This window comes from Dufourea novaeangliae, unplaced genomic scaffold (assembly GCF_001272555.1).
Source record: "Dufourea novaeangliae isolate 0120121106 unplaced genomic scaffold, ASM127255v1 scaffold48, whole genome shotgun sequence".
Classification (NCBI taxonomy): Eukaryota; Metazoa; Arthropoda; class Insecta; order Hymenoptera; family Halictidae; genus Dufourea; species Dufourea novaeangliae.
The window spans coordinates 1,824,576-1,848,192 of NW_015373938.1; the positions used below are offsets into that span (position 1 = coordinate 1,824,576).

The following is a 23,617-nucleotide window of genomic DNA, read 5'->3' on the forward strand; positions in this document are numbered from 1 at the left end:
CATTCATATTCCAATCAAAGAATTTACAGAATAAGGAAAAGGAGTCTAAAGTAATTTCAGTAGTTCCATACATCTTTATCTCGAATACTTTTCTAAAACATTCAAAGTACTAGACATTTTTACACTTTGAATCTCATATCGATTTCTAAAATAATCCTAGTTCGATGTAATATAGAACGTGGTTTTATGATATAGATTCCAAGTTCGCAACCATTAGCTCGATATTGTCCTCGGTTTACAGTACTTTACCGATGACAATACCGATTGCCCAGGCCTCACCACGAGGAGGTTGCTGCGAGTGGAGGCCCAAGGCAGGTAGATGGAATCACAAGTTCTACATCTACCCACCTTTCACAATAAACCTTATAAATTACTTAAATCTTAACTATATAATACTACCGATACTAAAATCCCTCGGCGGATGACTTCTTTCTTGAGCCTAAACCTATAAAAAACTAAGTTCCCTCGTCGGTTGTCTTCGTTCTTCAGCTTAGAACTAATATTATCTTAATATTCTAATTAATACGAATTAATGCTAGTAATACGAAATAACAAATTTAACGCAATGTAGTCGCTAATACTCAAACGAAAGAGATAGACGGAATGGAAAAAGTTCCATCGATCATTTCGTTTACGCACCTAATATACCAAGCCAAAAATTAATTCTACGATGAACCACGTTAAACTACAGTATGAACAAGTATCGCGATGAAAGTGTTGTCGCCAGAACCTGGTTTAAGAAAATAGGAAAGACGGGCGCAACCTCGCAAACCCGAATCCATCTCTCACTTTCCAGGCCCTTTGGGCTGGTCACCTACGTACCAGACCCGAGCACAGGTCATGACCAAGTATGGTAGTGCAAGCGAGATCCCCTGTAAAACAGAGTCCTTTTACGGAGCAGACTCCCGTCTACTCCGTAGGCGGGTACGTTGTACCCAGGCGCGCACGAGCCTTTACTCCAAATCCTACTTACCAGGCAAAGACTAAACACGTCCGATATCTGGCTTCTCAATAGAAACCAGAGGGATCGGCAAACAGTCTTAGTGCACAGGCCCACTGCCCGTACCATAATAGGTACAGACCCACTGCCCATACCCCAAGTCTGTGTAGAGAAATCAACGAGCAAAATGAATTAATAATAACTTGGTATGCACAATGGCTGATCACAATTTAAGTCTATTAATAGATAGACTAAAATTAATAATAAACGATGTGATGATGAATATGAATATAACAATGAATATCGAATTATGATTTAAGTTTAACTTACAGTAACTTAACGCAGTGGTAGACGCACGCTTTGAAGATGTAGACGTTGATCGATGTCTTCTTTCGATGGAATAACTGTTTGGAAAAATATTTTTCATTATACAATACACATAGAATACATAATATTCACAGTAAATAAATCACAGTAAATGAATCACAGTACATAAGAAAATAAATATCGAAGCCAATGGTTCTCGAACATCTGTAACATACAAGGGATTAGTAACAAGAGAGGGGACACAACAATATGCACAGTAAATAAATTAATAATATGCACAGTAAATAAATTGATGGTTGTCGAATGCTTGCAACAAATAATGGGTTAGTAACAAGAGAAAGGACGAGTATGAGACGCGCAACCACCCTCCGCGACGGCTCACGAGAAAGTGAGGAAGCTAACGCCGTTATGTATTGGGCGTACGCAGGTTTGTTCGTGTTGAATTGTTTTTGCCGGCTTGAACGACCTTCCTTGAACGACCCATACACCGGATGGTACAGACAGGTACGCAACGTCACTAGCGCGTTGGACCGACAGAGAGCACCGATATCGCGGCACGCTCTACCGTACTCTCTCGCTCGCACACTTCCCCCAATAGACCACCGAAATTTTTCGGCACGCGTCAACACCGACGGAGAGCACCGATACCGTGGCTCTCTCTATCGCTCTCGCTCGCACGCCGTGACGTCACCCGATTCCCGGAATCCCGCGGCTACGAGATGGCTCATTATGGTAAGGCTTCCCGTAAGAGAAATTGTAAGCCGCCGGCCAAAAGGTAGATTTAATAAATTATTTATGAAACTACATCTATTCTGAATTTATCTGTTACAAATATCCAAATGTAAGGCAAGATATAAAAGCGAATAAAACAAGAACATGTAAAGAGTAACATTAGTAAAATGTCCATTAACGATGCATTTAGAATAAATTGTCTTGTAGTTAAGTGAAAAAATATATACTTTTCCGTTTCATGTTTCATGACTGTCATATTTATCCCTTAACCTTAAACTGAAGCATCGGATATTTTTATTCTCGTGAAATCATATAGATACTTGTAATATGAATGGAATATATAACACTTCATTTGTGCTAATAATACTCAGAATTCAAGCTTTATCGGTAACGTCGGGTATTGACACTAAAATGGTAACAGGGCTACTAGCCCTATGAACGTGGGACAGAAAAAAGCATTGGATGATAGGTCTATTCTATACCTAGTCGGTGCCTATACCTCGTCAGTGATGTTAGGTCTATTCTTATATTTCGTCTGTGCTTAGAACTCAGAGTTTATGCTTTATTGGTAACGTCGGGTACTGACACTAAAATGGTAAGGGGGCCTATAGTCCCCGAACATGTAACGGAAAGTTACATTGGATGTTAGGTGTATTCTGTATGTATCTCGTCTGTGGTACAGTCACGGATGAGGCACGTGTTACGCCGGCTTTGACAGAAAGCAGTTATGATTAATAATATAGAAATTGTATACAGGTAGTCGCGTTGTCATCGCGAAAAATGCATTGTAATGCAATGAGTACATTTAAAGAAAATGTAACGATTTGATTCAGAGAAAAATAAAGATACAAGAAGTCACTCTAAGAACTGTTATGATTTTCACGATATTGTAAATGCAGATAAACCGCTTCGAATAAGAAAATATCAAAATAACTAAAGAATACTGAAAACGCAAAGAAGGTTAATTTCTTATCGCTTAAAGCAGGTTTTATATATTGATACTTTCAAATGTCTAAAATATTGTGGTATTATTGGAATGTTCGTCTGACACTGTTCTAATGTCATAATAAACTGTTTTACATTAAGCTATGTAATTGTTACAGTATCTTTTTCATTTGTTAAAATCTTTTATATTCTGCGATTGGTGTGACCATATATTTAGATTTTGTTCATTTATTTGAGGACAGGAAAAGTACGAGGTTTACATTAGTGAGGATTAAAATAGAAAGAATTCGTTAAACTATAAAATGACATCTTCATTCGATAACGAATATGAAAGTGAAGAATCTTCAGATTCAGAAGAGAGTAGTGAACTTTATGGTATTCGAGATGGCATATTGTTTATAATTGATGCAACACCTCGAATGTTTGACAATGATCCCGGGGAAGGAATTCCATATTTTTTACAGTGCATTAAGGTATATTAATTTATTATCTTTTTCAATGTTATTTCGAAAACTAATAAATCAAAACTTTAATTTTCTACTTTTTCTTTTGTGTATTTAATTACATATTAATTTGATGTATTATTTTCAACTAAGCAATATAAAGAGATTCTTAAGCAAAAATTGGTATGGAATAGACAAGATTGGATGGGTTTGATACTATTTGGTACTGAAAAATGGGATGAAGATTCTGAAATGAAAAACATATTGACTCTTCAGAAATTGAGTCTTATTTCCATGGATTTTTTAAAGCCAGTGATGAAAATAGGTAATTAAATAGGATTATTTTTTTCATTATGAGTAATATAAAAAATTAAAGAATTTTTAATAAACTTTTCTTGCAGAGATAACAACTTTTTGTTAAGTAATTGCAGAAATAAACTTCCTTAGTTCTACTTGATAGAAAGGATATTACTTTCATAGGAAAAATTTAACGAAACTTGATCACTTCGAATAATGACTTAACGGTATACTTTACGAAAATTTTGAGGCAAGAAACTTAAATGGCATCAAGGGGGCAATTATCTACAAAATAATTTTTATTACGTACTTACTATTTGAAAGCTATAGGTGCTCGAACTGATGCCCCTCAATTTCAATACAATGATTATTTTGTAAATATCTCGTTAACTATTGGGTTTGGGACATATGAAGATCAACACATTTTTACTCGGAATTTGATACTCTGTCGATCTATGGTAGAAAAAATAGGTCTTTCAGTTACAAAAAATCAAGGTGACCTTGAAATCTCGGAACTGCCTCCACCCACAAAAAAAGAACGCACCTTATAATAGTGCCCCTTGATGCCATTTAAGTTCCACGCGTCAAAATTTTCATAAAGTGTACTGTTTAGTCATTATTCGAGGTGATCAAGTTAGCTGAGACACCCTGTATAGAAATATTGTTTTCAAAATTTTAATAATTATTTCTATATTATTTGTTATATTTCTTATACAGATGAAGAAGGAGAATGGGAATACTACAGGAATATTGCTTCTTCTGCTACTTATCCACTACACGATGTATTGTGGCATGCAGCAAGTATATTTTCTGCCATTAATATAACCATGCCGAAGAAAAGAGTAATTCTTTTTACATGTCAGGACAATCCTCCGATGACAAATAATGATGAGAAGCGTCGAATAATAGTAAAAGCAAAAAGTTTTAATGACATCGGGCTGCAATTAAATGTTGTCGGTCTGGGGAAAAATTGGAACCACGATTTGTTCTACAAAGACCTGGAAATGTCATCTGAAAAGATTGACAGCGAAGATTACAAAAGAACATCTCTAGATGATATAGTACAGCAAGTGAAACTACCATCAAGAAATATGGCAAGTTTACCTTGGCGACTTGGAGAAAATGTGATTGTAGATGTAACTGTGCGCAACTTTGCATCGTAAGGAACAAGTTTTGATGAAACCTTGTTTTATATTAATCTTGCCATTGTGATCAATTTACAAATATTTTCGATTATAGTAAACGGGCGTATCTGCAGAAGCAAGCGATAAGTAAAGCAACAAATGTTCCGTTAACTTTGCATACATACTTAACTGTGAAGGACAGTGACAATAAGAACGTGTGTATTTTACTGTCTCTATAATATTTTATAATTATATCTTTCTATGTATATACTTTAATAGAGATTAATATTTTTTTATGCACTTCAGGAAGACGATGAATGTGATAAACCACCGACGCCTGTCTTAGAAACAGAAATTCAGAAATATCAACAATTCGGTGGTAAAGAAATATACTTCACTCCAGCTGAAGTGAAATCTTTGTGCACGACTCGAGAACCAGGCATTGATTTAATTTGCGTAAAACCTATTTTCTACCACCCTATGTACCATTTTGGAATACCATATTTTGTTACACCCAGTAAAAGTACTCGTAAAGGTAATGTTAATTACAATTTCAATGAATTATAGGTATCCATATGAAAGTGTGAATACACGGTAAAATGATCCCGTTTAAATTTCATTTCAGATAACAATTTACTGTTTGCTGCATTGGTTGATAAATGTGATTCAAGAAATTTAATGATAGTATGTGCAGTGACACTAAGAAAACGCTCTTGCACACTTCTATACAGAAAACATTTTCTGCGTGGGTGAAGGCACAGAGATGATTTCAAGGGCATCTCTATTTTTTTTAATGAAATGCTATGTTTTTTTTATCGCGATGTGATAGCTGGTGTTGAGACGACTTCAACAAGTTATTATTGAAGGTCATGCAAGGTCAAACGTGGTTGTAAAATAAACTTTCTTACATTACAGGAGATGCTCGAAGTGGTGACCGTTTGTGTCAATGCAAAGTTTCAATCTTCGTATCGCTGCATCACGTGCACGTTTTATCGTTTCTAAACTTATTCTAGCACATGCTGCAATTATGATGCAGCGATACGAAGATTGAAACTTTGCATTGACGCAAACGGTCACCACTTCGAGCATCTCCTGTAATGTAAGAAAGTTTATTTTACTACCACATTTGACCTTGCATGACGTTCAATGATGGCTCGCTGAAGTCGTCTCAACACCGGCTATCACATCGCGATAAAAAAAACATAGCAATCCATTAAAAAAAATAGAGATGACCTTGAAATCTCCTCTATGCCTTCACCCACGCAGAAAATGTTTGTATCACAATATGCCTCCCTCTATACCGTGTAAGTTTTGTATATAACATTTTTTCATATTATTACAAATAACGGCAATATTCAAAGTGGACACAGTTATTGCCACACCCTTTCTAAGATAATAAGTATGTGCACGCAATTTTTTTCAGAAAATGTCCGAAATCTTGACAAAATTTCACAACAATACATCTACGACAATGACCAGCACAAACCTCCAACCGATCCAAATGAGATTGAATTACTAGAAAAAATTATTAAAAAATTAAGAATAGTATACGATCCAATGCTGTTCTCCAATCCGAAACTTCAAGTTCAACTTCAGTCTGTGGAGGCTCAGGCTTTAGACTTAGAGAAGCCTGAATCCCCACCCGATGATACTGGTGAATAAACTGTTTAGAAACACTAATTACGAAAGTTTAATGTAGACGAATCGATTTTCACATATCGATATTCTTTGAAGTTCCAAATATCGATGCAATGCGGGAAAGAAATGGCAAGCCACCAAGAAAGAAAGTTAAAAAAGCTGCCGAGGCTACTGACGAAGATGCATCACCAGAGGTTAAAGAAACGATTCGGAAACTTGTAGAGGAAAAAAAGGTATAAAGATGGATAAATATTTATTCAAACAGAAACAAGTAATGAACATTTGGTCTTAACAGGTAGACAACGTTACAGTAGCGGAACTGAAAGTCATATTACGAACTTTGGGTTTAAAAACATCTGGTAAGAAAAATGACTTGATCGATAGGATTAAAGAATATTATAACTGAAAAGGAAGAGATTTCGAAGAAAACTAATAATCTGTTAAAAAATCGTGTTTGTGATTTACAGTCTTTAATATTTATAATGAAACTGTGTACTGAACTATTTTGTATAACAAATGCGACGTATTATAAAATGTCTATATACACAGATCATGCGATTGTATAGTGAAATATAAATACGTATACAGTTTCTAATATTCATGATCAGATTTTGTACCTATCTATTTTTTGTAAAACAAATGCATTGTTCAATATAACGTATGTATACAAATAAAAGCATACAAATTTAAGCGATAAGTAGTATCATTACCTGTAGGCAACGATTTATAACTCGTCTTTTTCGGATACAGACTTTATATCTTTTACACATCCAACGAAGAGTGGTACGTTACTTGGTTTATGTTGAATTATAAACATGAATGGCCGATCAACCAAAAATTGTTCTGGCATATATATCATCCGTCGAAGTCTCATGTGTACAACTGAAATGAAACAAGTAAAAGTTATTTTGTTGAACCTATTGTACTTCATTAAAATTGAACGCACCTGTGGCAGCTGCAGCTTCTGTACCCTCTTCATTAACTTCTATCATAGCTTTGTGTAACACCTTACTGACCTTTAGGGGTACATTTGAAATGCGACCAAAGTCTGCATTGTCTTGGAACATTGTGTTTAAGCCGAGCTTGAACGTCAACATAATTAGAACACAGTGTTCTGGAAGATATGATACGTAAAATCTATTGTCAATACCTTGCGCAAAATCTTTTTTAAATCCACCATAAATTCTATTTTGAATTTTGGAAGATATAATTCAATTTCAGCGTTAGTTCGGGATGCATTTTCAAGTATGTCCAAGGAAAAATTGTTTTGCAACGTTTTCAGTCCGTCCACTTCATTCGGTAAGAGTACAGTCATTACAATATCTTTATTCTGTAAGATATTTCATAAGCTTTCTAACTAGAAGAATTCTGCGTATGAACATACGAAATATATACCATATATGGAATTTCGATAAATTTTGCATCCAACGTTGGTATTTCACCGTAATCGTATTTAGATTTATTGAACATTGTTGCCACCATTCTCTTCTCATTTCTTGTCACATGAAATGCTTTCTTCTGTGTCTGCTTCTTGTCAAATTTATGTAACCACATGCCATTATAATAAATTGCATTTATTAGTACCAATTTCATATGTTCGTCAAAATCATCTACAAAAAGTACAAACGTTATTAATTCTTCGTTAACTTTGTATACTTAACAAATGATAATTCACCTGCAGAAACAAGATCAGAAATTGTATGGTTGGTTGTTTCTTCAACCCATGTATTAATTCTTGTAGCTGCCTCTGTTTTATGTTTAAAATCTAATTTTGAAACGACAGATTTATAAGCATTTGTTCCTATTGTTGAAAATTCTGTTAGCAATTCGAATCCGTCTTGGACGTATATTGCATTCGCAATATACAGTTTAACATTACTTAATTCCTTATAAATATATAAATCAAAGATTAATCTCTATTTTAAGGTGATACTCCCTTCAAACATCATTTTTAATAAATGTTGGTTATCTTACATTCAATAAAGCTGTTAGATTTGTATATCCTTCTTTTATGGAACTTTTCTCATGGTGACAGAGACCACTAGTTAATTCGTTTAAAGTTTCAGTTTCTGCACCATGAGAAAGTAAAGATAAAATCATGTGTATACTTAACGGAGAACTCACAATATTTCCTTCATTGCTAAAACACAATTCCTAAAATGAATTATAGTAAGTATTATTTGTAATTTAGGGACTTAAATAATAATATATTAATCCCCTATCTTATAATTTTTTTAAAATACATAATACCAATATACTTACATTTTTGGCTAAACGTTGTAAATATAAAATAAATATCATATAAAATAGATTTTTAAATATAATTTTACTTACTTTGTTGAAAGCTTTTGTAAAGTCGGTGCAAGAAGAAGACAAATTTTTATATATATTTGTACTTTCCATAGTCATATTGAGCGATTGTGTTGAAGCAATAATAATAAATGCAGGTAAAACTATAAAACAATAATACATTTATTGAAATTGTAAAATATAGTAAATCCTCAATGAATGTTCGAAGGCTCCTTGGCACTGGCAAGGAGAGGTTTGTAGGTGTATCGTTGACTTTTTAACATGTTAACTGCCACAGTGAAACAAGTCATATGTAGCCAAACATACTTGATTTCGTTTTTTAAGTCATATATCGTCGGAAATGTATGCATTTAGTTAATAGAGGCTGTTTGTATTACTTAAAATTATACTGCGATATTAATTTTACATAAAAATTTTGTGATAGTATTTCAATAACTCAGCCTCATTGTAATGTTTCAAGTACGAATTATCTCGTACTTGGCAGTCAACGTGTTAATGAGGTTTAGCACAGTGATAGAGCTTCAAATTCTGAAGCCAATGATATTTCTTTCACCTGCATATGGCCATTAGTTTATGAAATATATAATGTTCAGTGTTGGGGAGCCTTCGAACACACATTGAGGATTTACTTCATATATCATAAAGTTTAGTAATTATATCTTGATGGTATGAAGCATCACCTGTCAGTAATACAAAAAGCAACATTATTATCCTAAATAAATGTTATACAATGTTAAACTGTTAAATAGATTATCGAAATCTAATTTAACGAAAGTAATTGCACTTGTTGACAATAAACAGCGACAGTAACATTTTATTTTATATTTTAATATAAATTGGACAAGATTTTTAAAACTTAATATAAGCACTCGAATAAATGAATTATTGTCTTAAACATTTTGTAATATATAATACGTCAGAATACTGTCAAAAATGTTTAAAGGAGGTTAGATTTGACATAGCACAACATAGCATTCAAAACATATAAAAATAGCGGGATACTACCTGTCAAAAAATAGAACGATCTACATATAAAAAGCGCGGGATGCTGTTCAATTTAAAATATTTGCGCAAGTAATTAATTAGTTATGTACTCTGACTTTGTGCGTTAATATTTCTAATAATTTTCTGTCCTATTTTTAACGATGACTTATCAACGCCCACTGAAAAGAATTTATGATTGAACGCAAGTTGAAACTATTGACATTCCCATGACACTGACAATGAGTCACAGATACGACGAAATATGAAATATGTACTATTTATTATTGTTCACTTATAGTAATAGTCTTAAAAGAGTGAGAGGGTAAAAAAATCTGTTTAAGTTACAATTTATACAATTAAAAAATATTCATAGTGGTAACTCAAAAAATGTTAAAATATCAAAATTATAATAAGTAAATTGGTGACAGTTATGATTAAGAATTGATTGATATGTATTTAAAAAATATAAATAAAGTCTATTTACAAGGAATGACTTACTGGAAGTTTAAACAAGGGTGTTTAAAATCTTATTTCATTTAAATGTATATATTTTTGCCAATTCTTTTAACTTCAGTGAAATATTTTTAGAAATAATAATTTAAAAAATCTGCAGCTTTAAGAAAATCCTTCAGAAATCATTTTTAAATTGGTATGAAAAAATCTCATATGGTTGTGTTTAATTCTCATAATTAATAAAACTGTGAACCTGAGATGATGTAGTAGTAAAAATTGGATTGGATGACCTAAACCAAACATTGAAAAGTCAGTTGATATCAATCTAACTGTAACAAATGGTTTAGATGTAAGGAATAGACTTAACATAGAATGTTTTCTTCTTTCGAAAATTCTATTTTCATTGTCATAAATGATAAAACTTCTGAAATCTTGTTGATTGAAACGTAAATGTTTAATTTAATATTCTAAACATAATTTAATGGTACATGTAAAAATAGTGACACATTAATAATGAAACAATAGTGTGAAATGTCAATTTATTTTTGTCGTTTCATGTTCTAAATGCAAGCTCAACTGTTATATGATACATACATAATAGGAAATGGTTTTGGATGAGTATCAGGCTTAGGTGTACTTAAATTAACGTAAATAAATAAATAAATAATTAAAATAATAAATAAATTGGCGTTGGTCTAAACTAAAAGTGGAAAGTTCTTAACTTATTTTTCCTTACAAACGAATTAAAGTATTAAATTCTTTTTAGGATAAAGGAAATGAAGTAGCTTCCCATTTGTTTATCCTTAAGTAACCAGCTTTTCTAATATAAACTTTTAATTATCTAGAAAAGTGTTGATTCAATTAACATTGAAATTTGTGATTTCCATTAGTCCATTAGCCCTACGACTAAATATAAAATTTAAAAATAAACTTATTTGTTTTGTATGTCTTATTCCATATACATATACTGCCAAATATATAGTAATAGTTATAAATATTGGTGGCAGTAACTTATGACTCACTCAATAAAACAGTAAATCACCCGATTGATATATCACCTGATAGACATTACAAATATCTTGAATCAATAAATATTATCACGTTTTGTTTTACCACAATTTAAAGAATCTGCCCTTTCTACACGCTGGAATACCTAAGTAACATAGTCGATCGAAGTCTCAGACGCGAAATGAAACATTCACTGCAACATTAACAGATAAACAATACCCATTTACCATAAGGAAACTCCCCTAACTAAGGTCTAAGTGAATTTTAACGCGTCCGAATCTGTCCAGGCGAGAATTCGTTCGATTTAAAGTACCATAAAAGAGAACTGTGTGCTGAACACAGCTAAATTGTAAGTTCATTTTTATGGTACTATTGGGTGGCTCCATTGTAGCCCAAACTGCGACCACGGCTGAAGTTTAAGCGGCGATCACTGCGATAGGAGGGGGTCGAAGCATCGACTTCGTGGCCGACGATAATTTCTCCGAGACCAAGTGAGCGATATGCGAGGATCTCTTCCAGACGAATTCGCGCGTTCTGTCGTGGTCGTCTGAGCTCTCCACTCGAACCTGTTTGTAAGATACACACAATTATTAAGTTTATCCAGCAGAAATTTTTCGTCCTTAATTGCAATGTTCAATGTAATACAACTATTGTATATATTATGAACAATTTTTTTAGAGGTTAGATTCATTTTGAATAATGAAAAAGTAGCCGAAAAAAATTACCCGACACTACTAAATATGTACTGAGGTTCTCTATAAGTCTACAGAAGCTAAAAAATATCAGAATCAATACAATTCTGAATCGATAAAAATTCTGAAGATCAGCATGCGACCAAAATACGACCTAAATAAGACATTTTGAAGATGTTCAATTCTGCAACACTGGATGTTCTGACGACATGTTCTGGGCGTTTATATGACATTACCAGACGTTTTTAAGATATTCATAAGACGTTTCTGTGGTGTCCAGGCATAATTAGTGTCACTATTTATGATCGGATGTTCGAAGGTTAATCCAAAAGGAAAACAGAACCGAACAGAACGACAGATCCAAGATAAAAGTTAGATCACTACATAGACTTACTTGTTTCGGTTGTAGAACTCGGATGGAATTCAAAGTAGCGGCGCCACCGCGAAGAACGCGGAGGCTCAATTTTCCGGACATCTCGGCCGTGGTTGCAGTCGCGCTTCTTAATTCTTTCTTGGCCGCCCTGCCAAATTCCTTCTCGACTTTCAGAATTAGGGGTCCCAAGGTAAATTTTGTTTTGATCATCATATGATCGCTCATCATGTTCACGGAGACATCGCCCGATCTCTGAAGAGTCGCTAGGCCATAGAGTGTGGCTCGTGCTTTCGGCTTATTTTTCTTTGTCTGAAAGCCGTGATAGAGGTTACTACTTCACGTCCACGGAAATGCATTGTAACTGCATTTTAGAAAAATAGACACCGTAAGTTATTGAGTTAAAGTTTTTGTTTTATCCACGGAATAATAACATCCTGTTGCGCGAGGGTAGCATCGTTATTGTTTTGTTGTTCACCGAGTTTTACTTCGTCTGAAATTGTATTTCGAGATTTTCGGTTGTTTTCTTGTTAAAAAGTAAAATATCGTAATTAATTGTATAATTATACTAATGTATTGTATAAAGTTTAGAAGACTAATATCGTTCGATACTTTTTCTGTGATCCAAATGGGCGAAGTAATATTTATGGACGGGAATGTACAAGCAACCCTCGTATAACACGGTTTCGCTATAACATGCTGAGAATTAGGGAAATCCCCGTATTTCCTATTTACAACACGCTTTCGCTCTAACACGGTTAACCTCTCAAGCTGAGATCTAAATCGCTCTCCCGTCGGTAAAGTAGGTTTTCTCGCGCAAGTACAGTTTCGTATTCCCGGCACATGCCACAATATGTACTATAAATTTACACGACAACTACTTTCAGAAAAAATAAGATTAAAGCTCGTTAATGGCACAAAAAAGTAGAAACCAATGTAGATGTGGTATGTGCCCCTTTTCTAATGACTTCTTTAATTATGTAAAATAGTATAGTTTTTGAAACACATAGAATTGTCTAAAACAGTGTACTTTTGTTACTTGTACATACTAGTTCTTCGATTTGTATAACAAAAATTTGCATAACACGGTCGTTCTTCACATATATAGAGTGTTTCTAAAATAAGGGACTAAACTTTACTAAATCGTTACCTTATTTTTATTCGTGGTGGACTGGTTTTTCGTCTTGTTCTTCGTCGTGGTACGATTCTTGTTTGTTTTCTTGGTGCTCGAGGAGGTTTTTCTGGCAGTTTCCACGGAAGATCTGCTCGCGATATCAGACATGGGAACAGTGGCTGGATCCTTTTCCAAGTTAGTCACGGACAAAGTTATGTTCTCGAGAGATCCCGTGATTTTCTGTAAATTATTTCATTGCATGTTAATTTTAAAATAATAAAGCGCATGCCACTCAGTCAACTTTTTTAATTTAAGACAACTCGATTTGCACATGTACGCTATTTTCGTTTCAGTCAGCGTGGTAACCTCCAAAAATATGAATAAATAACGTTAATTGCTTTAAACGTGCTGCATTCTTTATAAGAAAAAAATTACTCTTGTTTCAAAATTACAGTTTTTACAATCTCATTCATAATAATTAGTAAAAACAGATATGCGATGTTTTTTATGTACAGTGACTTATATCCGTTCAAAAACTTTCGAAATAATAATTAAGTGTAAAATAATTTATGCAATTATTATTTACGTATCCTCATTATCTTTAGTTTTTCTTTTGTAATAAATTTTTCTTACTTTTGAAATAAAAAATTTCTTTAGAATAAAATTTTGTCACTTAAAATGGAAAATGTATGTCAAGAAGATTATTTAAAACAATGTAAAATATTATATTTTAAATAATATAGTAAGTAATATCGACATAATAAAACCCTTAGCCGTAGGAAATAAAATTCTAATTTTCATGTTTAAATATTAGTATTTAAAACTATGAATTTGTATAAATAACAGTAGTCTATTGTTGACCTTAAATCTTCTAAAATCTAAAATCTCTGGCGGCAACATTTGACTAGACCTAAAACCCAATCTACCTTCAATTACAATTCGAATTGCAGCGTACTAAGTGAAAAAATTTCAAAATTTCCATTTTAACCGTTTCATATATTGTTTTATCACGAAGCATAAACAGCAAAAAATCGATTATTTTCGGACGTTACCTGGGGATTTTCGAGAATTTCTTCGCCCGTCTTCTCACTTGTGGCGGCCATTACGATGGAACCGCTTTTTTTCGATTCGTTCTTGTTGCTCTTCTTCTTCAATTTGCTCTTGCTCTTTTGTTTGCTGGTCTTCGATTTCGAGTTCGGGTTGGTCAGCTTCACCGTTACCGGATCGTAATTGCTACGAAGGATTTTGTTGATCCTTCCGAGGATATTGTCCACGAAACGATTATATTTCGCTACGTAAATCGCCGATACGTCGCTGTTTGGGTCCGACTGCATACCACCTAAAATATGAAACACCCTATTCCATAATTGTTTTCTATCTAATACGCAGAATTCACTTCAGCAGTGAACGATAGAAAAGGACAAGTTCATAAAGTAATCTTATTTAAAGATAGAAATCTGATAAGAACACAAATCCGAAGGAATCCTATTCGATCTTGTTGCTGAGTTATAAAAGCTGTTTTTTTTTCAATTTCTTGTGGTAAACTGAGACAGTACAACTAATTTTACTAAATTATTTCTATACAATTCTCGATACCCAAATAGCGCATGACGCCTAATGACGCCTCAAAGACGGCTCAAAGGCGCATTAGACCTAAAATAGCCATAAAATGGGCGTCTTCAAGGCGTCATGTGCTATTTCGGTACCTTCCCCTTTTTAAAGAGATTTTTTAATAATACAGAAACCCCATTTTACTGCGATTGGAAACTCGTTTTCAAACTAATGGCGGCCATTTTGTGCATTTCCTATTGAGGTCAGCAGCTACGTTTATTGTAGATGGTTCGAAATGTTAATCATTACAATATATTGTAATTTCATCGACTCGAAGTTGTACTAAAAAGTTTGTTTTCAACCGTTTTCTATGTTGCACTATTATTATCTGAAAATAATAATAAACAACGTTACGTTGCTTTTAGCCACTATGTATTTTTGTTATTAACGTTTCTTAAATTACCATAAAGTAATATAAGCAATATGTAAAACGTAATGTTATATTTTTTTTATCCGTTTTTAGACAATGCCCCCATTATGAATATCGATATGTACTTACGTAGGTTGCATAGTAAAATCACGGCTATTTTTTTACTATGATTTTACCATCACTTCCTACTTACATAGTCGCGTTAGTAACACTCGCATTGCATTTTCATTTTTCAACAATAATTTTTAATTACCAGGTACACCGACGTGCAACCTCGGCTTCCTCTAGGCGAAAAAGTGGCGTAAGAGAAAGGCCTCCTACCACTTGGTAAATTTGTTTCAAGTACCGAAATAAATGTTAAATTGAATGTTAATTTGACATAAATTTCAATAATTTTCGAGGCTGTGATAGGAGGCCCTTCAAAAGCAGTCAAAAAAGTACTAGATCTAGTACGAAAGTACTACTGGTGGTCACACTGACCCCCACTGTTCACTAGAGATGGCGTGCAACATCACTAACGGTGATTTATCACAGTGATCGCTGAATCACGATCACGGTCGTGATTTAACTTCCGTAAGTCCTTGACATTAAACCGAAAAACATATTCAATATTTAGGATAAATTACATTAATATATTTGTATTTTTAAAAATCAGTAGAAAAAACAAGAAATTCTAAAAGAATAATTTGCTATGTAACATGTAGATTATAATTTAAAATCATTAATTTATTATCATTATTCTAATTATTCCTTCACTTTATACGATATAACTCGAATTTTTGTTTCGATGTCGTTAATTTAAAATATACAGATTATGTGCCGCGTGTAAAGAACTGTTATGTTTCTCCACCAGTCATAAACGGTCACGAAAAATCACGCATCACTGTGAAAAAATCATCGTGATTGGGAACGAATGTGATCGAATCACTCGTGATTCACAAGTAGCAATTCACGCCATCGCTACTGTTCACGCGTCGATCCTGATCCGCTCGAAGAAAGTGGCTTAAACGAAGATCAACGACCGGGGAGAGTTTTTAGGTAGGCACGAGGAGGAAGGTTGCTTCTGGCGCAACAGGTAGATAGGTCTCTAGGTGAGTAGGAACCGGGTCGTGGCCCAGATCCGGGGACCAGTTTGGCTCCGGCGATTGGATTCCATCCGACATACCGTTATCATTGTCGCTCTTTCTTACGAACTTAATTCATCGAGGTCGGCACACGGAAGTTTTATTTTTTTTTTTTTTGCTTTCTCGTTGTCGATTCCACCGCATAGCTTAACGCCACGCGCCGCCCCGTCGAGCTTAACGATGCTTGATGATTTATGTATACACTTCCTAATAGACTTTCGGTGCGTACACCAACGTTCAAAAGTATCGTTTGATCATGATTCAGAACTTTCACAAGAACATAATGCACTCGAATGTTTAATTTTTTTCTCCATAATATCGTCTTTAGTCGTACACTAGGTACATGTTAAACATTACCAATTATATAGGGTGTCCCCCATTTAAATCGACCCACTTGAATATCTCCGAAACTGTTGACTATATTAAAAAACGTTTCAGTTAAAAGTTAAGTGGTATTGGGCGGCATACTTTCTGTTGTAACTTTTTTCTTTGTGGATGCGTGGAGGTCATATGGAGGTCAACTTTGCTTTTTTAGATGGAATCGTATATTTTTAATGCACTACTTGATGCTACATGTGTCCATTCAATAATCGAGGTTATGTGGTCCACTCTGTATAATCATATTTATCACATTGATACATTTACAAATAAACCACCGTATCGTCTTATATTTGGTTGACAGAATACAAAATATATTTGTAAAAGTTGGAAGACTAACCTTAACAGACATTAGACGTGCGAAATATTTTACGTGTAATGAGTGGGCGAATACTTTTGTCAGTGACTGTACGTGAAACTTTGGTTTCCCTGGACCGATTTTATTCAGAAAATTGTGTGTCAGAATGAATTTGTCATTAGTTCGGATAATGGAGACTTTACTGTACTCTGTTAGGAGGTTGGACCATGCATTTTTTCATTTGATTGAAATATACAAAAAGGCGCCATTTTGGAGCAAAATATTTTTTTTGCAAGAAAATGATCCTTTATTTACGCATAAGTCAGATAAAAAATAAAATAATGAAAAAATTCTATGTCGCACAACAGGCAATTTAGATTTATTTAACAATCTATTAAATAAATTTTATTTCAGACAATATTTTCAAGACTAGACCGTATGTAGTCAATAAAGACAGACATGTACAGCGGGTAACAAAAGTATTCGCACACCCTTGAAAACAGAACAACTTTTTTAAAATTGGTTCAAGTGACTTGAGTTCTTTGGTGAAGTTAGGAATATTAGTTAACTAAATGATCTGTAAAAGATAGTACTTGTTGCTTTTTACAACTTATTTAGTTGAGACTGTAATGAAAATTTAGTAAATACATTTCGACGATTTGTGTTAGTTATATACATGTTGAAAATTTCATCAAAATCGGTTAACGTTGCTATGAGATACAAACAATTAAAAATATTGAAAATCACAGTTTTTCGCGATTTTCGACTTACAACTGTAGTAACTCTAACAATTCTTATATCTTTTGATGCCTGTCGCTCGTTTTTGTATCAACCAATTTCAATGAAAATTACAGTATGTTGTTACAATATAACTAACCCAGATAGCACATGACGCCTTAAAGACGTCTATTTTACGGCTATTTTAGGTCTAAGACGTCTTCAAGGCGTCATATGCTATCTGGATAACAAATCTTCGATAGGTATTTATTACATTTTCATTATAGCCTCAGATTAAAAAGTTGTAAAAGGCGACCTTTACTATTTTCTTCGCGATTCCGACGAATTGCAACTTTATCAAATTGTTTTTTTACACATCATTTAGTAAACCAATGTTCCTAACTTCACAAAAGAACTCAAGTCACTTGGACCAACTTTCAAAAAGTTGTTCTGCTTTAAAGGGTGTGCGAATGCTTTTGTTACCCACTGTACCCTCGCGAGCAAACTCGGCTTTCTCTAGGGGAAGAAGTTGACGTAGGAGAAGGCCCTCCTACCATGCTCCTACCTGTTAGTATTTGGAATTACTGAAATTTATGCCAAATTAACATTCGATTTAACATTAATTTCAGTACCTGGAATAAATTTACCAAGTGGTAGGAGACTTTTAGTCTACGCCACTTTTTCCCCTAGTGGAAGCCGAGTTTGCTCGTGGGTGTACCCATGGTGTACCCTCACGAAGGGGAAAAAGTGGCGTAAGAGGAAGGCCTTCTACCATTTGGTAAATTTATTTCAAATACCGAAATAAATGTTACATTAAATGTTAATTTGACATAAATTTCAATAATTCCCAATACCAAGGGGTAGGAGGCCCTTTCCCTATATTACTTTTTCCCCTAGAGGAAGGCGTCCTACCACTTGGTAAATTTATTTCAAGTACCGAAATAAATGTTAATTCGAATGTTAATTTGGCATAAAATTTCAATAATTTCTGATACCAAATTTTAGAAGGCCCTTCTCCAACGCCACTTTTTCCCCTAGCGGAAGCCGAGTTTGCTCGCGGGTGCACATGTCTCTGTCTTTATTGATAAATGTCTTATTGAAATAAGTGTGTTTGTTGCACAGAAATAACTTACCAGAAATACGGTATTTCTTTCGAAGACATCAATCGGTGGTCTAACCTCCATAATAATAAGCAAATGTCACGGGACAGTTTGGAGCGACAGCGAGCAATGACCCGATAGTAACGACTTTGTAATTCAGCATGAGCTGTCCCCCTAACGGCTCGTGATGTCCCACTTTTCGTTTTCGGTGGCGAATTCGCGAGGAACGCGGCCGATCGATTGTCCCGTATTATCCGCCGCACAGTGGTCCGGATTGGAAAATTGACTGACATTTTTCTATAACTTTTGAACCATAAGAGATATTCAGACGAAATTTGGAATCAGTAATACATTAATGTAAAGTTACAAATAGGTTAAAGAAAAAATGATAATAATTTTATTTCAACAATGTTATTATTATTTAATTATTAATTCCCTAGCTTCGGGATCTAAATATTTAATTTTTTAAATCGAGTTTCTTATTTCCGCTGAGATAAAACTGTGCGCACGGACCGAACGTTAACAACTTTAATCACTAATAATTTCAACAGTGGGACGAAGGGGAAAATGATTCGTATATGATTATTTACAAGAAGGTGTGCCGAAAATATTTCAATTTACTCTCTTAATTGAAAGAATATCGCAAATTTCTCTTACTGCATTCAGCGGTATTTTTTAAATAAAGTATTTACATTAATTAGTAATAGAAGATTTGATTTTTTATCGCAAAAGTCGGCTCTTCAATTTAAAAAAAAAGCGAGAGAAAATATTAAATAGGATCTTCAGGGCATCGGATTAAAAAGAAGCAATTTTTGTCGTGAAAAATACTATTCTTAAAATATCCTAACTTTAATGTTTATTGCAACTATAATATTTATCAAATTGTACTAATTTCGTCATTTCCGATGTCCATGGACATTTAAGAAACTAAGTTCATTAATTAGATATCGATACGAGAAGGTTCCTTTTTGGGCAAAATGTCACTCAATTTTCCAATCCGGACCACTTTGCGCCGGTTCGAGGAATGAAACGCACGGGGAGTCACGTGGTCTCTCGCAGTGGATCGAGGACGTTCTAGCCGTGACTTTGGGTGTGGGTCAGGGTCGCGGACAACTGTCATGGCCGCCGTCGCTGCGGCGCTCCGGGTCAGCGGCCTCGTTTCTGTTTTGAACAGGCCAGCTCGGTGAAAGCCGAGAAAAAATTTCAACCGGTCACACCTTAATCTGTCCTCGTACCGGAGTCCTGTAGAAAGTTAATTGGCTGTCTAATTGAAACTCCCGCCACGTTCCCCCTGATTCGTCGGCGACTCGACGCGCTCTTCGATCACCGTTTCGATGAAAATTGCCGTGGAAACGATTGAACACGCTTCCTTTACCCGCGTAATAATCGCCTGTGATTATAGAGTAGCGATTATTAGCTTCTAGTGCCTAGTAAAAACTGTGTTGTATGTGATGAAATTAATGAGTACGATCACTTTTGTTCCTAGATTGCGTGTGTACACGATTGCTGAGGTTAGGTTTCTAGTTTTGAATCGGGCCAGAGGATTGACAGGATTTGCAAGAGGCGATACCGGAAAATTCGGAGAATTCGATTGGCGATATTGACTTTCGATGGTTGTGTAAACACGTCTAGCAGATGGCGTACTGTGATCATCTTTTAAAACGATGAAAAGACAGTAAACGCACCAATGAATGAACACTTTTAAAAGACTTTGTTACTATTAAAGTTGAATTTTCAGTGTTAATAATATTGATAAATATTTGGTACATTAAAATTAGATTTTTTAATGACTATACTATCTTGTAACGTGTAAATTTCAATTTGAAAAAGTGGACCCAGATAGCACATGACGCCTTGAAGACGGCTCAAAGGCGCCTTAGACCTATAATAGATATCTTTAAGGCGTCATATGCTATCTGAGGAAAAATGTAATAAATTCTATTAAAAAGAAACAATACAGATTTCACTAGTGAATGAACATTTCTAACCATAATAGCGCGAAAATTGTTTGAATACAAAACAAGGAATTGAAGAAAATCAATATTTAATCATTTGTTTAATTTAGCACCAGGATTACCAAGCAAGTCAAAATGACTTGTCAATACACTCTTATAACGACGATTGAAATGTTATGACAATACATTTTCTTAGATCTTTTGCACCTTTTATTACGATATGAAAGTGAAGAAATTAGTTCATTTCTAAATTTCTAAATTTTCAAAAGTTATTCACGTTTATCCATCGATCGAAACAAATATGCGTTTATGGTCGGTAGTTCTAGCGTTAATAACTTAATTTAATCGTTTTTGTATACAATGTTCGTTCACTGGTATCGTGTTAAATTACTGGTGCATCCATATGTGGTTTTGAAATTGTTGTTTGGGGGATACTTGTGAGGCTATACATGGGTGAAATATTTTAAAAATCGCAGAAAGTTAGTAAAAATGAGATAAATTTCAACTGTATGTTGAGTGTATGCTTAAAGCATTCGTTAAAAATATGATACACCTGATGGGTTAACTTTCTAACGGTTGGTACGATTACAATGTACATTTACGAGTAGGCTTTATTAACGTAATAAACGGTTAAATCTGAGTTAGATTTATTAATTTGATTTTTCTTCATGGAAAGTAGCATCACCCAGATTTTTACCATTCACTGCTCCAATAACGTCAACGAAATGAAATAACGAAATAATAATTATAGAACAATATCAATAAAACTATTACTTAGATTAATAAAAATTGTCAGATAGGAATAAATAAAATTGCAAAAGTGTCTGACGGAAATTTAAGAAAAGAAAATTAACAGAAATTAATTAATTATTAACGACTCAGCATAATAAAAATAATAGTGAGTATTAATTTCTTAACATTCGAAATTAATTTTAAAAACCACAACACTTTTGAGAGTATGATTTTTACCTCTTGTTCATGAGATTCTTTTCAATAAATCAAGAGTGGTGGGGGACACATGTCCTCCGTGACCTTGAACCACCAATTAACTACACCCCAACATTTCTACGGTGCTTCTACATCTACAAGCCACGGAAAGTGTGGGAATCATGTACTGATTCACAAATTTGTTCACAAAAGATTCGTTCATGCAAACTATATGCACAATTTCATCTGTAAAGGATAGCAAAAAGGATTAGCACAAAAGGCTAAACTAGGGTAAATCAGCTGATCCTTGAATTAATTATTTTTTTTCAAATATATACGAACAAATTTGCGAGTCACTGTGATAGGTTAAGTTTCGTGCTACTGTCCAGTTGTATATGGTTGTCATTTGTCGTAAAAACCGTCCACCAAACACGTGCAGCTATTTACCAAAGGAAGGGCAAAGAAATTGAAAGCGAGTGTGCTACTGGTGCATCCACGAACGAGTGACAAGACATGCGAAATTTCTCGAAATAATGGGACCAATTTACGGTAGCAATCAAACGTTTGCAGTAATTTTTCAAAAATTCGAAAAATATTATCAAAACACTACTTTTTCCGTAACGAATTCTACATAATCTTAAAAATACATTTGCAATTATATTATACAGGGTAACCCATAACTGGTGGAACAAGCGATTCTACACGAAAAAATAAGTCGAAAATGAATAATAAAATTTTTTCAATAGTTGCTTCGTTTAAGAGATAACTGGACTCAAAGTACGTCTGCACTGAAGTTAGGGTATAGGCTACGTTAGGCTAAGTTGAGTGCTTAAAACTCAATTATTTTGAAAACGAAGCTCCTTACAAAAAAATTCTATTGTATATTTTGGACTTATTTTGTCACGTAGAATCACTAGCTGTCCCCTTGTACCACTAGTTACATTCTTTACTTCAGAATTCCTTATTTGGACTTGAGTATCCATAGCTACCTTAAAAACACATAACTGATCTCAAACTGGATTTTTAATCTAATCTTTCGTAAATTCTGTAATTGTCGAACTAATAGAATGACATTTACAGTCAAAATTGCAAATAAAGCAGTGATGTTAATAGCAAAACTCCCGATTTATATGTTGCATTATGAAAAAAGTGGATCTACCCATTCGGTTGCCAAAGTGTTAACAACTTCTGTTAGCTAAAGTTGCAAATAAGAATAATACTAATTTACTAATAAAAACTAATTCTTATAATACAAAGGAGAAATAAGAAAAATTCTAAGTGAGATTTCGAGGTTAGGAGGCCGATTGCTGCAAACGGTTCGAACAGCTAAGTGACACAACACATCACGCATTTAAAGTGGAGAAAGTTCCAAAAGGTTGGTTTATAAAACTCATTTTACCATACGAACGGTACTTCACGAGGGAAAAGCTACCCATTTTTCGTCGGAAAAGAACTTATCCTCTGGATCACTCGTCGCGGCGAGTACCTGGACAAATACACGAAACCGGTTCGACACGGACAATGGTGAGAGAAATAAAAGGCAAGACACAATTTTTTTTTTTGTAAAAACAATAAGTTATCTGTATTTTGCAATCCAGAACGGACAATGTCTCTATACAAGCTTCTTTTCAGACAGTAACATTACGATTCCACGAGACAGGCGACGCCATTGTTGGCCACTATTCATTTATAAATAACTCGATAATTTTAATAATTTACCATAAATTTATGGATGGAATAAATGGAATGGTTTCTGGAAT

The 23,617-nt window shown here is 34.1% G+C and overlaps 3 protein-coding genes across 3 annotated transcripts; 1 reads left to right on the forward strand and 2 right to left on the reverse strand.

Annotated features, from left to right (window-relative positions):
- The first annotated feature begins 3,664 nt into the window (after nucleotides 1-3,664).
- LOC107185518 (X-ray repair cross-complementing protein 6-like) lies at nucleotides 3,665-6,852 on the forward strand. The gene is made up of 8 exons (XM_015573212.1): nucleotides 3,665-3,712; nucleotides 4,402-4,843; nucleotides 4,924-5,023; nucleotides 5,115-5,343; nucleotides 5,434-5,536; nucleotides 6,146-6,462; nucleotides 6,543-6,679; nucleotides 6,742-6,852. The coding sequence occupies exons 1-8, from the start codon at nucleotides 3,682-3,684 to the stop codon at nucleotides 6,850-6,852; spliced, it is 1,470 nt and encodes a 489-aa protein (XP_015428698.1). The 5' UTR covers nucleotides 3,665-3,681.
- Nucleotides 6,853-7,170: 318 nt separating this feature from the next.
- On the reverse strand, nucleotides 7,171-9,820 carry LOC107185541 (ovalbumin-related protein X-like). The gene is made up of 8 exons (XM_015573242.1): nucleotides 9,762-9,820; nucleotides 8,781-8,899; nucleotides 8,421-8,600; nucleotides 8,122-8,332; nucleotides 7,842-8,056; nucleotides 7,597-7,776; nucleotides 7,393-7,528; nucleotides 7,171-7,328 (listed from the first exon to the last, which is right to left on the reverse strand). The coding sequence occupies exons 2-8, from the start codon at nucleotides 8,853-8,855 to the stop codon at nucleotides 7,171-7,173; spliced, it is 1,155 nt and encodes a 384-aa protein (XP_015428728.1). The 5' UTR covers nucleotides 8,856-8,899; nucleotides 9,762-9,820.
- A 1,760-nt stretch (nucleotides 9,821-11,580) lies between these two features.
- On the reverse strand, nucleotides 11,581-23,342 carry LOC107185519. Its single transcript, XM_015573213.1, has 5 exons — nucleotides 23,257-23,342; nucleotides 14,430-14,716; nucleotides 13,414-13,617; nucleotides 12,288-12,575; nucleotides 11,581-11,767 (listed from the first exon to the last, which is right to left on the reverse strand). The coding sequence occupies exons 1-5, from the start codon at nucleotides 23,291-23,293 to the stop codon at nucleotides 11,618-11,620; spliced, it is 966 nt and encodes a 321-aa protein (XP_015428699.1). The 5' UTR covers nucleotides 23,294-23,342; the 3' UTR covers nucleotides 11,581-11,617.
- Nucleotides 23,343-23,617: the final 275 nt, after the last annotated feature.